The following is a 15,395-nucleotide window of genomic DNA, read 5'->3' on the forward strand; positions in this document are numbered from 1 at the left end:
TCTTCATTTATCAATGAAAGAAATTAGAAATGAACCCCCCCCCCAAAAAAAAAACAGCAAATAGCAAACAAATTTCCTTGAAAGTCACAGTCACATACAGAGTGCATCCTAGAAAAGAGAAGGGGCAAGACAGCTTCCACCCATCTTCATGAATTTCATCAAATACTGGATCTACTCAAGGGTGGAGAGAAAAGGCAACTTTCAAAAAGGAGTATATTATTAAATGAGGCATTTACTATACTCCTTCCTAAGAGCACCAGGTGGAGAACACATTTTCTAAACTAGATCTAGGAAGTCGAATGTGGAATAAATTTGTCCTCCTCTCCTAAAAAAAGACTAAAAAATAAACCGCACATACACCCCCACACACATACACCCCCACACACACCAAAAAAGGGGTGGGTGGGCAAAACTGTCCAAGATTACTCATTACTCTCCAGGTTGGAACCAGGGAATGGCTTCAACAAATTAGTCTGTTACAAAGTCATCACAAGCATGCCTTGCTTTTAAACAACAACAACAAAAAAAGTTCTTTTTTTTTCTTTTTAAACAATAAAAACTAGTAATTGTCACTTTCTGACAATACACAATTACTCAAAATTAACTAGTATGGCGGGGTGGGGGGTGCATACCTATGGGCCTTGTCTCACATGAGTACATGTGGGTAGGTGCAGGGCATTGTCATTATTGAAGAAATGAATTTTAATTTTTAATCTTTAGTTTGATTTAAACATTGCTTTTAGTATGATGCCGACACCAGCTGTGCAGAAAGGACTTTGAAGAGATGTTCATAGCAGCACACACCTGCGGCTCTTATTTGGTTCTGGAGGCTCCAGGGCAGCCAATATTGCTACATCAAACACATTCTTTAGGCCTTTCTGTTTGAGTGCAGAACACTCCACATACTTGACAGCCTTCAGATCACTGGCCAGCTTTTCAGCAGTCTCTGGAGTGATAGGCTTCTGTTTGTTCTTGGCAAGTTTCTCAATAGTAGATGGGTCATCTCTAAGATCAATTCGGGTCCTGGCAAGCAAGAAAGGAGTCTTTGGACAGTGGTGAGTTATCTCAGGCACCCACTTTTCTTTTACATTTTCAAATGAGGATGGAGAGACCACTGAAAAACAGACTAGAAATACATCTGTTTGTGGATAACTCAGCGGTCGTAATCTGTCATAATCCTTTTGCCCTGCAGTATCAAAAAGTCCAAGAGTATATGGCTCTCCACCAATCATAACTGTGACTGCATAGTTGTCAAAAAGAGTTGGTACATACTCGGATGGAAATTTCTTTGTTGTGTAGGATATCGGGAAGCATGTTTTACCAATAGCACCATCGCCCACAACAACGCACTTTAATTATCTGCATTGCGGAAATAGTTTGTATCCACTTTAAATATTTCAAATTTGAAGACCTAGCTTCTCTGCCAGGGCTTTGGCAGCGCTGCGCGGGATCTCCTCGGCTCCCATCCAATATTCTAATGATTCTGCAAATCCATCTGTAACTGGACATCTAATGATATTCAAGATGAGTCTGTCACCAACCACATCAGCATGCCCTTCCCTAGATTCTTCTAGGAATGTCATTAGGGTGGGCTTGGTAGGGAAGGGAGGAAAAGAGTAAGTAGTTTTAAATCAACCTTTAATTTTCTTCCCAGTTTTCTCTTTAATTTCCCTAATTGGAAAAGAATTTAAATTTTTAGGCAACTATATTAGTCAAATCATGATGTGGTCAACACCAAGAAGTCTTTCTTAGTCTCTGGATATATCTGATCTACTTTTCCAGATTGACTATTTTAGGCAATGAATGAATTATAATGGTTTTAACCTGGTACTATTCCTGTTTTTTCATTTCACCCTGAAAAGCAAAGCAGTAAAATATTTCCCCTAAGATTATAGTATAAAGGAAAGACAGGAAATTCACATTTATCAAGCATCTATTATGCCCACATTTCTTACCACTATCCATTTGTTGTCCCATTTCATTGGCACAGTGATCCCCTCAAGTAGGTGGTGGTATACCAGTCTTATAACTGAGAACACTAAGGCCCAGCAACATTGAGGAACTTACTGAAGACAACCCAGCTTGAGGTAACATTCACTTCAAGTGCACCTGACTCTGAAGGGTAGGGACTATATACTGCACTTTGCAGTATGAGCAACCAAGAACAGAACAGGGAGGGTACTCACTCCTTCTCAGAACCTCTTTTGCCAGGCTTCAGAGCCAGTGTTTTCCATGTTCCACTCTTTCTGCCCAACACAAAGTTATAGTCTCTACAAATGGGTCAAGTCTACATATAACACTTCTTGCCCTTGGTACATATCTGACCTAGTCCAAGGGGAGAATGGGAGTTTTATTTTCATCCTAAAACTTAGTTACTCAAAAGCACATTGTTCAACTTAGCACTATCCTGGGAGATGGCAGAAAGTAAGAGAAAAGATGACACTTGCAAATCCCTGCCACTATTTTCAATAAGTGAGATGTCACCTCTGGAGTGATTCTCCCAAAGAGAATCATTACTTTCTACTACCTCTACCTTTTCTGAGGGATACTGAAAGCCTTTCCCTTCCATTTGAAGTTATCCTAATAGAGAAACAATTGTTTATCACTTTTCCTTTTTTTTTTTTTTTTGAGCCAAATTTATAAAACAGTCAAGCAATAATCCTGCTGGCATGGCAGCTACACTGTAGGCTAAATTCCCCCTCACAAAAGTCTGGTGGTGCACATTCCTTGAGCTGAATAGCCAGGGCAGGGTGGAACATGAAAACTCTGACCACTGCGATTGACAGGCTTGGAAACTCCTATGATCTTGGTTAAGAGCCAGCTGACTTTATGAATAAAAGAAATTTAAAAGAGATGGGGAGTCACATTTTGATTGAGTTCCTACTTTCAGTGAGGCATTGTGTTAAAGGTGTACTGATTTCCCAAACACTTTATTTCACAGTAATTCTAATTAGTATCGGAAAGTTTTAAATTAGGGGAGGGAATATTTATATCGTTCCCTAAAGGAATGGCTTGGCTTAGGACAAACAGAGACCTCACTCCTATATACTCAGGGGAGAAACCCTTCTAGTTGATGGCCCTTGGTAATGATCCTTGAAAGGGGGAAGATTATTTTTTTCTCTGAATTATGTCCCTGCCACCCCAGCTAATTTTTACCTCAGAGGGAGACAATAATGAAGGGTCCAAATGACATGACCATGTTCTCAAAAGTATTTTCTGATTCTACAAACCCCCCTCCCCGATAAGAGTATTTAAGACATTCTTTGGACAGGTTCCAGCCAATTAAGCTATATTTAAGAATTATTTTTGTGGTGTTGTGAACCATTTTGGCCAGGATCCAAGTCCCTCAAAGACTCCCTCAGCTTCAGTATAGGTTCAGAGTCAGCTGAGGCAGGAGTGGTGGGAGCCACCAGGAATAGAAGCAGTGCTGTTCTAGTTCTCTTCATCCTGGCCCCCATTGCTCCTTCATTTTCCTGCAGCTCCAATATAAAACAGTCCCATGAAGATCAGCAGATGTGTTGCTGGTGAGGATATAGACTGTTAGGTGATCACTTAATTGTGCACAGACTAGCAAAATGTTCATCCCTTCACTTTCTTGACTCCTAAAGATTGGCAATGAGTTCTACTATTGGAGGAGACGTTTATGAAGTACCTCCCTGGGATCATTCCAGCATTGAGAATCCTAGAGGGAGCTAAGAAAGGGGCCGCTGGACAATTCTTGGATATGTTCTTTGACCTTCAGATATTACATCCAGTCATTTCTTTTTGATGTTCTTGGCTAGGAAGTGCCAATAACTTTAGGATGAAAACTATAGTCCTTGGGAAATGTGTCTTCATCTAACTGATATTCAACAGTAGGCTTGGAATTACTGATGTCTGACTTCATCTTCATTCCTTGGAATACTTTGTTAGTTTTCTAGGGCTTCTACAACAAAGTACCACAAACTGGGTATCTTAAAACAACAAATTTATTTTCTTGCAGTTCTGGAGCCTAGAAGTCTGAAATCAAAGTGCCAACAGGGGCGTTCTGCCTCTGAAAGCTTTAGAAAAGAATCATTCCTTGCCTTTTCCTAACTTTCGGCAGTTTCTGGGAGTGTTAACTTTGCTTCTAGACATATCACTCCAATCTCTGACTCTCTTGCCTTGTGGTCTTCTTCCCTGTGTTTATCTTTGTGTCTCCTCCTCTTTTATAAGGACATAAGTCAAGTTGGATTCAAGGTTCACAGTAATCCAATATCATCTTTTTTTTTTTTCCACGTGCGGGAGGGTTACTGGGGATTGAACTCAGGGGCACTCAACCACTGAACCACATCCCCAGCCCTATTTTGTATTGTACTTAGAGACAGGGTCTCACTGAGTTGCTTAGTGTCGCACTTTTACTGAGGCTAACTTTGAAGTAGGGATCCTCCAGCCTCACCTCCTGAGCTGCTGGGATTACAGGCATGTGCTACCGTGCCTGGCTCCAATACGGTCTTATTCTAACCAATTACATCTTCAAAGACCCTATTTGCAAATAAGCTCACATTCTGAGGTTCTAAGTGGGAAAGAATTTTTGGAGGACACTATTCTACTTGTGATAATTACCTTTAAAATACTTCATTTGTGACTTCCTTTGGTTCTCACTCACTTTCCATTCTAAACAGATGTCAATCCTGTCATTTCTTCTGATTCAGCTGCATTGCCCAGCAGCCATTCAGGAGCCAGGTCGGCTCAGCTGAACAAGACACCAGAACCTGAGCAACATGGCAGCAGTGGCCCATGGGAAGAGATGAGGCCTCAGAAAATGAATGCATCCGGGGACCTATCCTCCTTCTCCTGGTTGTACCAGCCTGGCTCCAAATCCTCTGGTAAGACACAAAAGAGTCTTTGTGGTAAAACAGAACCCACTAACAAGGACAACATACTCCTTTTCTGGCCAGGGAATTTTATTCTTCTGTAGAACCTAACTCACAGAAGTAAGTGGGAAGATGAAGGGAATGTCCTAGCAATTAGCCATAATATTAAATTTCAGATCAGTGCTGATTCTCCTATTCTCCCCATCTAGGACTCACTCTGGCACAGAAGGATAAAGGAAGTCAGGGTCATTCTGAGGTGCTCTTCAGGGAAGTTTAGTTGCCTCAAATTCATGTACTCTCTTCTCTGTGCTACAACCTTCTTAGACCTAAATTTAGACTGTTCTAGAATGCCAACCTCAGCCTTCCCTGGGGAAGGTCCTGCGTAGGTAAAGAGCACCTAAAGGAAAGGAAACTATTTCCACAGAATCACCCATCTCTGTGCTTCTCTCTCTTTCTCATTCTCTCTCTCCCTCCCTTCCTCCCTAACTCCTTCCCTCTCCCTCTCTCCCTGTCTCCCTGTCTCCCTGTCTCCCTCTCTCCTCACACACACCATGCATACGACCACAGCTGATCCTACCCTCTTAAACTTTGCTTTTGAATTTGGATCCAGGCTTCCTAGAACCCAGTAGCTATGAGTACACTTATGTATTGAAAAGGTTTAAAGCAGCCCAATTTCTGGGTCCCACATAAGACCCAGAAACAAAAAGACATTTTGAATTTTTAGAGAAATCTGGCCCTAAATAAAATGTCCTAGTGGATGAAACCTATTCTTTCCTTCCTTCTCTCCTTTGTGTATATTTTTCCCACCCCTTTCTTGGAAATTTCCATCTCTCCTTTTCCATTGTCCACCCACCCAGACTCTTCCATGTTCCTCTTTGCCAAATTTGTTTAAAGGAAAGCATTCAGTATCATTCATTATTATTGAATCTCATATACAATTACTCTTTCTCTCTATGAGTGATTGAACATCAAAGCTAGTTCAGTCAGGGATTATCAGATAGGAAAAGTGTGAGGTAGAGAGGGAGGCCTTCTGGATTGTTCCATCATACTTAAAGGGTAAACAAACCTTCCCACTGTTAGGCCAGACCTATTTAAAGGCCTTCCCCCTATTCCCATACTGGGGGAAAAAAAACCTTCTGTTTTCATCTCCCTTATATATACACTCATCCTCTGTCTGGGAGGAAGCCCTAGGGAGTTTCTTTAAAGGGGGCTATCTTGTGATTGAAAGCACAAGAGTTATTTAAACAAAGTTATGTAGTGCTTCCTGGCTGCCCAGGTGAGATGAGGAAGTTGACAGAGAAATTTAGCAGTGGGTGGGGATCTTTCATAGTAACCTTAGGCAGGTCCCATACCCGCCCAAAAGTGATCAGCCTTCTCCACCTCCTACCTCTCACATGTCTTAATGGTATGCAATAGGGGCCAACCTGCTGGAAAAGAATCTTAGTGAGATCCAGAACCTGCGCCTGCGACTGGAAGAATCCCTCTATATCAACGACCGCCTGAGGGAGAGGCTGGAACACGTGCTCAGCAATACTGACCAGGGGAAAAGTAGGAAAGGCTGAAATCCGTTTCTGTCCATATCTAAAGAACCTCAGAAGGGCACACAGGTTTTGGGGGCAGAGTTTCATAGTTTTAAAGCATATTAGTATACATTATTTCACATTATTGTCCCTACTTTATATATGGAATCATCCAGTACATGTAAGTCTAAATCTCATTCTCAGGGATGTACTACCCATTCTTGTAATTCCTTATACCATCTAGTGCTGTTCTTGACTTGACTGGCAGGTAGTGGAACCAAAGTCTCCATGGTACCCACTTTGGTACAGGAGGACCACATTCCACCTTTGTTCCCTTCCACATGCCCTGGATACCACCTGCAACTTCCCTATGTGAATGGCCTTTATCCCATTCTCACCTTGGATGCTTTCATTTGTAGACCCACTCTTCCATACACCTTCTCCCTTGTCAGGCCCAGAAGAATGACAACCAAGGCATTTACTACATCACAACAGCAGCCGATTAGAAACCTGATCCACAAATGCAGCAATTTCATGCAAGAATATATGAATATGTGGCCCACCAGGGTATACTAGACAAAAACTGAGTCTCAGCCATCTTATATTGTTTTCTCAATACATGAGGCTAACAGGTATTCTGCTTGACTGGGACAAAAACCTTAGTGGGGGCAGGGAAGTATAGCATAAAGTGCCTGTTACCCGGATGTCTTGTCTTTGTTGTTTTTATTCCCTGTGATACCTCCTTGACCTCTATATTCCATGGGAAGGATAGGGTGGGTGTCCACACCTGAGCTCTGCAACAAGAAGGGCCTCAAGGAAGCACAGTGGAGTTTTCAGGCTTTTAGAGGGTGAAAACTAAGCTGAGGCACTCATATTCCATATTCCCTCCTTTCTACATAACCAGTATAGAAGCAAAGAGAAGAGGTTAAAAAGTATAAAAATTGCTCAGGACCACCCAATCCAAAAGTTTCATCTCAATCTAGACAAGTCTACTTCTTGTAAGATCTCATGTGTACACTCCCAACTCCTGGGCCCAAGAGTAAATTGCAGGTGCAAGCCTGTAATCCTAGCAACTCAGGAAGCTGAGGCAGGAGAATTGCAAGTTGGAGATCAGTCTGGGCAAATTAAAAAGAGAGACCTTCAAATTTTTTTAAAAATTTATGAAGAAATGAGAATATAGCTCAATGGTAATAAAGTATCTCTGGGTTCAATTCCAGTATGCAAAAAAGAAAAAAATAGTAAATTGTTCTAGAAAATCTGCATTTCATTTATAAGCCCCTATCCCCCATCTTTGAAGATAACCAGTCACTGATTGTCAATTAGATAGCAGCTTGGTGCCACTCTGCCTGCCCTCCCACTTCTAGATGAGTGTAAAATAGTAGGGGAAAGAATATCAGTTTTTGATGGAGCAGTCAGTGAAGAGAATCCCCTAACCTCCTCCAGACTCCATTGAAGCTCTGTCTCTCCCTGCCTAGGTGCCGTGCAGTCAGTCTCAGATGGCTGCCTTCCAACCCCTGGTTCATAGACTCAGACTCACTCTTCTGGCTCTGACCAATACATCCTGTGACATAATGCCTACAGGAGCTGAAAGAATCCTCTTCAGGACTTTTCCTGCCTTATCCAACAACATACTTGAGTGTGGACTTGGAAGTATCAAACATTACCTTTTAATGAACAAATTAATAAATTATTATTTAAAATTATTGTTTGCATATATTTATTGAATACCTACAAAGAGTAAAATTTATGTAGCAAGAATGACCTGAAGTTCACAGAAAAGTTTAAAGGAAAAATGAGTTTTCTCTCTTCACTATCTCTACTTTAAACGACAAATAGAAAGTCCGCTGATGGGAAAAGGTAAGAAATCACAACAGAGAAGTTTTAGAACTCCTTTACTCCCTTAGAGACTCAGAACAGAAAAAAACATCATGTATGGAAAAGTGGCAGGATAAAAACTATTTTAGGTGAGGACAATTTACTAGACCCAGGTAAGCTCCCATTCAAGAGAATGATAGAACCTACTTCTCAATGTGGGAAACCAAAAAGATCAATCATAGAGTTGCCTCATGGCTGGAAAACAGCAATTGTCAAAATTCCAAAATGATAAAAGAGAATATATATTTTAATATTTGTAGAGAGAGCAAATTTTGATATTTTGTAAACTAAGAAGAGATTTATTTAATTAGATATTATAGAAATACCTAAGGACTGGGGATGTGGATCAAGCGGTAGCGCGCTCGCTTGGCATGCGTGCGGCCCGGGTTCCATCCTCAGCACCACATACCAACAAAGATGTTGTGTCCACCGATAACTAGAAAATAAATATTTAAAAACACTCTCTCTCTCTCTCTCTCTCTCTCTCTCTCTCTCTCTCTCCCTCCCTCTCCCTCCCTCTCTCTTAAAAAAATATCTTAAAAAAAATACCTAAAATGATGGGCACAAGGAACTAGAATGGCTCACCAAGAGCAAGTTAAGCCATATCACACTGAATTAGAGTGTCAAAGATTTGCCAGGAAGCTAAATCAAGGGAAAAATTAGGCCCATATGCTTTACATTGGTCCTGGTATAACTTGGTTTTAAGAATAATTCTGGATGTCAACTTTTTTCTAAGAGATAGGTTTAACTAGAGTTTTCAAAAGATGATAAAGGAATATTTTATGAAGTTACCTGAGAAGACTATATTATTATAGTATCTTTAAATGTTTGAACAATTACCATGTGAAATTGAAATCAGACTTTATCTATGGAGTTGGAAGCCAGAATTAACACCAGTGGGTGAAAGTGATGTGGAAACCTAAATGGACTTGTTGAAGAGAGTAATCTCTACAAAGTAAAACTGTCCAATGACAGACATATCATGCCTCAATGTACAAAGAGCTCCATTTGACCTTGGAAGTATTCAAGGCCAGAACAAAAGATGTCTCCTCATGAGAAATGTCTTGGAGGGAGTTCATGAAAGGAGAACTTGCTGGACCTGAGGAACAAAGTGTAGGACTTCTATGATTCTTCTACTGAAATCCATGACTTGGCCTTTTATACAAATAGATATATTGCATAGTTTTTTTATATGCTTGTTTTTATTGGATTACCTTTTTTGATGTTCTCACAAAGGTCCTCATACCAGTTTAACAACTCCACACCTCTCTTTAACCTCCCACTAATACACTTGATATATTCCCCTGGTGCCTGGGCACTAAACTCAATTTCCTGAAATTCAAACATTAGTCTTATTTCACTGCACTCAGAGAAGTGCAGGTCATCCCAGGGACCATTACTTGGCTATGTTGACCAGCTCTATCTCAGATACTGAAGGGAAGAGTTTCCTCCCTTCACTTTGCCTTTGATTTTAGTGCCAGCCTGGGTATGACTGGGTTGACCTTCCAGCTGACAGACCGTTTTGGAGTATTGAGAATTTTCCCCCCTTCTTTATCTGCCATTACAGTCAGGACTCTATAAGAGAACCTCAAGAAGACCAAGTTCCTAAGGAGGCTCTGGGATCCTCTCAACCCACCTTCAAGAGCTCAGGTTGAAAGTTGAGCAAAAGAAGTGTTCATAGAACTGGAAAGAGAAACAAAAGGAAAATTTGTATTTATGGGAGGAATGTCTGTCCTTCCAGAAACACTTAAAATAAAGTACACTGCCCCCGCGCCATGAGCTGAAAGTGACTAGAGCAAAACAGTAGTTGCCTATTTATAGACTCCAATATATTCAACTATGGGATACAGACCTAGGCCTCATTGGAGGAGTTATATAATATAAAAGCTGTGTTTTATAATATTGTACTAAAACAAATTCTAACATCTTAAGAACATCTGGATCCAAAGATTCAAAGCAGATACCATGTTACTCACAGCTACTTGTCCCCACAATAGCACTAGGTTCTGGGTTTGCCACTACTCACGGTTTTGGTTTAGGTTTTGGGTTTGGGCAAACAATGTAAACTCTCAGGTATTTACAGTAGTCTCAAATTCCTCATCTGTATAACTATAATGAAATCCACCTCATATGGTAGTTGGGAGCATTAAATAGTTTATAGAGTGCTAAGCAATATATACTCAATATATTTAGTATCTATATCATGTGTTTTCGGGTGCTTTAAAAATGCACAAACCACATTATTTCACCTGATATACATTAACTTTTTGGACTTCTGGACTCAACCATTCTTGCATTCTCAGGAGAGCATCCTTAGTCTTTTGCTCTCTCAGTATTCCTTTTCAATCTAATCTCTCTTGACTTAAAAAAGAATGTAGACACTACCTTCAGCAATCCTATTTCCTAACATATTTAACCTCTAATTAAAAAAAAATATATATATATATATATATATATATATATATATATATATATATCTCAATCTCATTCCTGTCCTCCTGGGCTTCCACAATATGAGCCAGCCTTTCTGTCTCAGTCACTGTCAGCATGCTCACCTATCATGCAGCCTTGAGCAAGGAATCATGCCTTATTTATCAGAAAAAGGATAGCTTTAATCAAGATGGTGTTAAGATGGTTTCTCTTGTGAGATCAGCATACAACTGTCCTTGCCTTCTTTTTAATTTGAAGTAGGTTCTTGCTCAGTTGCTGAGTCATGAACTTGTGATCCTCCTGCCTCAGCCTCCTAAGTCTCTGGGGCTACAAGCATGCACCATCACTCCTGGCTTTAAAATCCATCTCTAAGATTATACTTTCTATGGGCTGCTCATTGAGTGCTGTATTCCAAAAATATGTGTTATACAGCAGTGATAAATGAATGAATAATTCATTTATTTATCAGTATCAATTCCTATGACCAAATTTACCTTTAGATTAAATACCACTTGGTGTTCAGTGTGAGAAACCCTCAAAAAGAAAGCCCCAAGTAAATCAGCATTGAACAAGACCTCGGGGAAGATAGAGGAAGGAAGTTCAGAGGAAGAAATGATGAAAATCTGAGTTACTCTGTGCTTGAGTTCGGACTACATCTGAGCTTCTCTGAGCACAGGGTTCCAGAGGAGGAATTTCAGAGAATGATCACTCCATTGCATTATTCCAACATTGGACAAGGTGAGAAATATAGGACTGGCCTAATCTCAGACAAGAGAATAGTTACTTTAATCTGTTGTTGTAAATTCAAGACTAAGGTAGGGACTATTTCAACACTCAGTGGTGGGAAATGGGGAGTCGTGTATGGCTCCAATTTATAGCTGATGAAGTTGAGGATACATAGACAGTAGTATTAGGGATGAGAATAACTCAGACCTTCTGAGCTCAAGTGAGAAGTCTGATGATTCACGATCTCTCAGTCGGCTCCATGAGAACAGGGGTGAGAAGACCAGGTTAAAACCTGAGACGCAGTCTGCCAGATAGGAAGATCATGTCTTTCCATTTCCATGGGAGTTCTGTTTTTTCCTTTGTAGAATGAGGGAGCAAAAGGAAAGGGGGAAAGAGAAAGATGTGGGCAGCAAATGGATTTTGTGTCCAGGTGCTGCCTGAAAAGCATCCTGAGGGGGATTACTGTGCTCATTACACTTACCTCCAGTGGTAAGCAACTCTTGAGAGAAATCTGTGTGCTAACATAAAAGAATATTTCTCAGTTAACTCTTTGGTGTTAAAGGGGACTTTCTTAAAGAAATATGACCAAATACTGATTTAAATTCAGGATGTGAATATTTTCGACCTGCAGATGAAGCACTAAGAGCAAGTCCTGTCTATTCTCAGAATCTGTCAAATCTCACAAGTCAAAATGGAATATGCTTTCACTTACCACCAAAACAGGGTCCACAATTTGGTTTGTCCTTCTATCTTAAGGCAAATGGCATGGTCCTTGGAGGTCAAGTAAGTGTACAGTACTCACTGGATCACCCAGGCCCAGGATGGGAACAGGGTTGTCTCTACTTGCCCACTTTTATTTAATAAGCCACATAGAACTGACTTGTTGAAATGTGTTCTTCTGCAGAAATGGCTCAATTTCCTTCTCCACACAGTCACAGATATCCTAGAAAATCATGGAGTGGGTGAAGTCTCCTGGGTTAGCCTTTTGCTCTTTTGCATAGGAGACAACTAAAGAATCTAATGGAAAGAGCACATATGATCATTCTTTTTAGCCAAGCATTGGCTATAAAGTAAATAAGTAATTGGCTGGAAAACACAAAGCAGAACAAGTCCTTGTCTAATCTCAGAATTTGTCAAATCTCAGAAATCTCAAAAGTCAAATCCCACTTAACATGTGATTGATTAAACAGTTATTGGAGGCTCAAAATGCAAAAAGCAAACATCAAGTAAACATAGGTAAAAAGAGCAAGAAGTGACTATCATACCTAGGCTGGAAAATCAAAAGGAATATGCTGAAATTGTTAGTCAGTCTGGAAACTTGGAAGAGCTGAGACCCAGGCCGCTGAGGTGAGGATGCTGTCTAGCTATTGCCGTTACCTCAGGTTATCAGAGGGGGCCCCCAGAACTAGACTCAAACCTTAAGCATTTAGGGGTTAGCACCCAGATAGTGCTTATTCTTTAGGAATTAGGAGGTACCCTGAAAGGCTGGCACAAGTCCTCAGGAATGGGTGAAGTTCACTTCTACCAGTACCTCCAGAGCCTGAACCTAGTAGAGCTAGAATCAAGACCTCCAAGGAAGGGGCAAGATCAAAGTAATGCTCTTTCCGCAGGAGACCTGAAAGGGGTACCCTTGCTCCTAGACTCAGCAGAAGGCACTGGGCAGTTGGTGCTGGTGTCTAGGAGACAGCATAAGACTGGTTCTGGAGTATGGTGGGCAACCTGGAATCTGGGACCAACTGTTACTACTGGAAACAACTGTCAAGGTGAAGAACTGTTACCCTCCCATATGAGGCTGAAAGTCAACAGTGAGAAAATAAATAGTAAGTGCAAATCTCTCTCCATTTTCTTTCCTTTCTGTTGCTTTCTGTTGTTAATTTTCACTTATCACTTAATTCCTGTTGCTTCCTATTACTAATCTCTTATTAGCAGATCTACCAGACAGCCAAATGTAGTTTTGTAGGTATGAGGAAATCAAATGAAGTGTGTTTGAAGCTGAAATACAGTAGCTTAAACAACACACCTTACATCCTCAACACAGTCTGTTTACCCACAAATCTTTTCTCTTGCTAAGAACCACCACCAGCACTTGTTCCTTCAGTAAATCCTTGCATGAACATCTCATGTGTTTTAAAAGTGTCTTCTGAGTCCTCCTAACTGAAGTTTGTTGCCTTCATTGGGCCTCTTTTCTGCCTGTCTGAACAGATCTCTCAGGTCTTTTTTCTCTTACTTCAGTGACAATGAAGTAAGAGAAGAACCTGAAGAATGATGTCATTCTAAGAGTCATTTGGAGATGAGGCCTAATCACTAATGGCTATTGCTACTATTAGATATGAATAATTCCAGTACAGATGAGAAAAAAATTAAGTGAGCTAGGATCTAAGCATCTCAGTCTAAATATCTGGATAGTATGAACTCCTCTCATGGGCTGTCAGTAGCAGACAAATAGCTCATCATCAAGGAAATCAACAGATTAATAGCCCTCCTTAATTTAATCAAGGATCTTAATTAAAAGGAAGAGAAAATAATCAAGGATCTTAATTCAAAAAGAAGAGAAAATAGTTGAGAAAAACTCTAAATTTTTTTTTCTTTTTTGGTACCAGAGATTGAACCCAAGGGCACTTAACCACTGAGGTACATTTCCAGCCCATTTTAATATTTTATTTAAAGACAGGGTATCACCAAGTTGCTTAGGACCTCCCTAAATTGCTAAGGCTGACCTTGACTCCTGATCCTCCTGCCTCTGGGATTATAGGCATACGCCACCACGCCTAGTGAAAGCTAATTTTTTTTGAAAGCTAATTTTTAATGGCATTATTGGTGTAAATAGGAAGAACAAAATGAAAGAAGAGTTTGTAAGACCAAGCTGATAACTGACTTATGATAGTCCTATTGACACAGGGGGAAATTGTACCCAGACAAGAAAAAACAGATTCTTACTGGCCTCCAGAAGTACATGGGAATTCTTCACCAAAGTTAATTTTTACAGATCATGAAAGAAACTGCACAAGGGAATGGATAAGTTAGAGAAGATAACCTAGAAGGAGGTGCAATTATCTAAGAGTTACACCACCACCATCATTCATTGAGAGAGCCCCAGATTTTAATTTTGTGGGGAAAATGTAAATATTATTATTTGTAGAAAAGAAGGAAAAACTAATAAAAAAAGAGAATTTTCCAAATGAACATCTCTGTTGTTTCTCTTAACATAAAATATGATACACATTTACTTTATCTTCTGTGTTTAAGGCACAAATATTATCTAAAATGCATCTCCCTTTTTGTTTTAAGTAATATGGATAGTTGACAATATTACTTGTGATTTGAGCATAGACACAAATATTAAACTGCTATAGATGATTGCTGATCATCTGTGTTATTTTTATAATTGAAAGAAGTATTTCAAATATATTAACAAAAATACAATTATTTACCACTTTTAAAAACCTGTTGCACCTATAGTTTTTCATCTTAAAATGGGAGAGTTTCAGAATCTGGACTTATGTTCTTCTAGTGTTAATATTTCATGGGACTAAATATAAATATTTTTAAAAATCTGGGTATACTTTAAATTATAGAATCCAATGGCATTTAGACAAAGTACACTAAAAATAAGCAGTCATTATTAAAGTTAAACTTATCTTCTAGGCAGAGATAATTTAAAATTTAGAGAGAGAGATGGTCTTGAAAGACTCCCGTATCCCTGTCCAAGGAGAATCACACGAAACACTGGCTGCAAAAGCAAGAGGTTGGTTTATTGGGACACAGGTGCCTGTGGGTGCCCAGCAGAACCTCAGGCGGAGCTTTGGTGAACTGGCACACTGGGCTTGGGGATACAGAGATTTTTATAGGGTTTGGGACAGGTTTCGCGCGCGCGGGAAGCAACAGGTTTCTTATTGGTTTGTTTAAATCTAGCATATAGGCCACCTAGCGGGTACAGGTCTGCATTCCAAAAACCACAGGTCTGCATTCTATTCTTTCTGTTCCTGCTTATCTGTTCCGGTTTATTCAT

General features: G+C 40.0%; 2 protein-coding genes across 3 annotated transcripts in view; one reads left to right on the plus strand and one right to left on the minus strand.

Annotated features, from left to right (window-relative positions):
* The window catches only part of LOC120890551 (myomegalin), a 32,999-nt gene extending 24,974 nt beyond the window's left edge, over positions 1-8,025 (plus strand). Inside the window, exons 6-8 of one of the 2 annotated variants that reach the window (XM_040287495.2) lie at positions 4,644-4,847; positions 6,252-6,383; positions 7,831-8,025. In XM_040287495.2, coding sequence (XP_040143429.2) covers positions 4,644-4,847; positions 6,252-6,383; positions 7,831-7,880 — 386 coding nt within the window. In that variant the 3' untranslated portion in view covers positions 7,881-8,025. The remainder of the gene's footprint in view (positions 1-4,643; positions 4,848-6,251; positions 6,384-7,830) is intronic. The other variant, XM_078027666.1, reaches the window with a different exon arrangement.
* LOC101966144 (cell division control protein 42 homolog) lies at positions 685-1,982 on the minus strand. The gene is made up of 2 exons (XM_078026901.1): positions 1,956-1,982; positions 685-1,349 (listed from the first exon to the last, which is right to left on the minus strand). Exons 1-2 carry the CDS (start codon positions 1,980-1,982, stop codon positions 789-791), a joined length of 588 nt encoding a protein of 195 aa, XP_077883027.1. The 3' UTR covers positions 685-788.
* Positions 8,026-15,395: the final 7,370 nt, after the last annotated feature.

The sequence above is a fragment of the Ictidomys tridecemlineatus genome, chromosome 11 (assembly GCF_052094955.1).
Source record: "Ictidomys tridecemlineatus isolate mIctTri1 chromosome 11, mIctTri1.hap1, whole genome shotgun sequence".
Taxonomy (NCBI): domain Eukaryota; kingdom Metazoa; phylum Chordata; class Mammalia; order Rodentia; family Sciuridae; genus Ictidomys; species Ictidomys tridecemlineatus.

Coding starts and splice junctions, on each gene's coding strand:
- LOC101966144 (XM_078026901.1), bottom strand. CDS start 1,982: ATGAAATGGGACAACAAATGGATAGTG. Junction 1,350..1,955: donor GGGACAACAAATGGATAGTG/GTAAGAAATGTG, acceptor AGATAATTAAAG/TGCGTTGTTGTGGGCGATGG.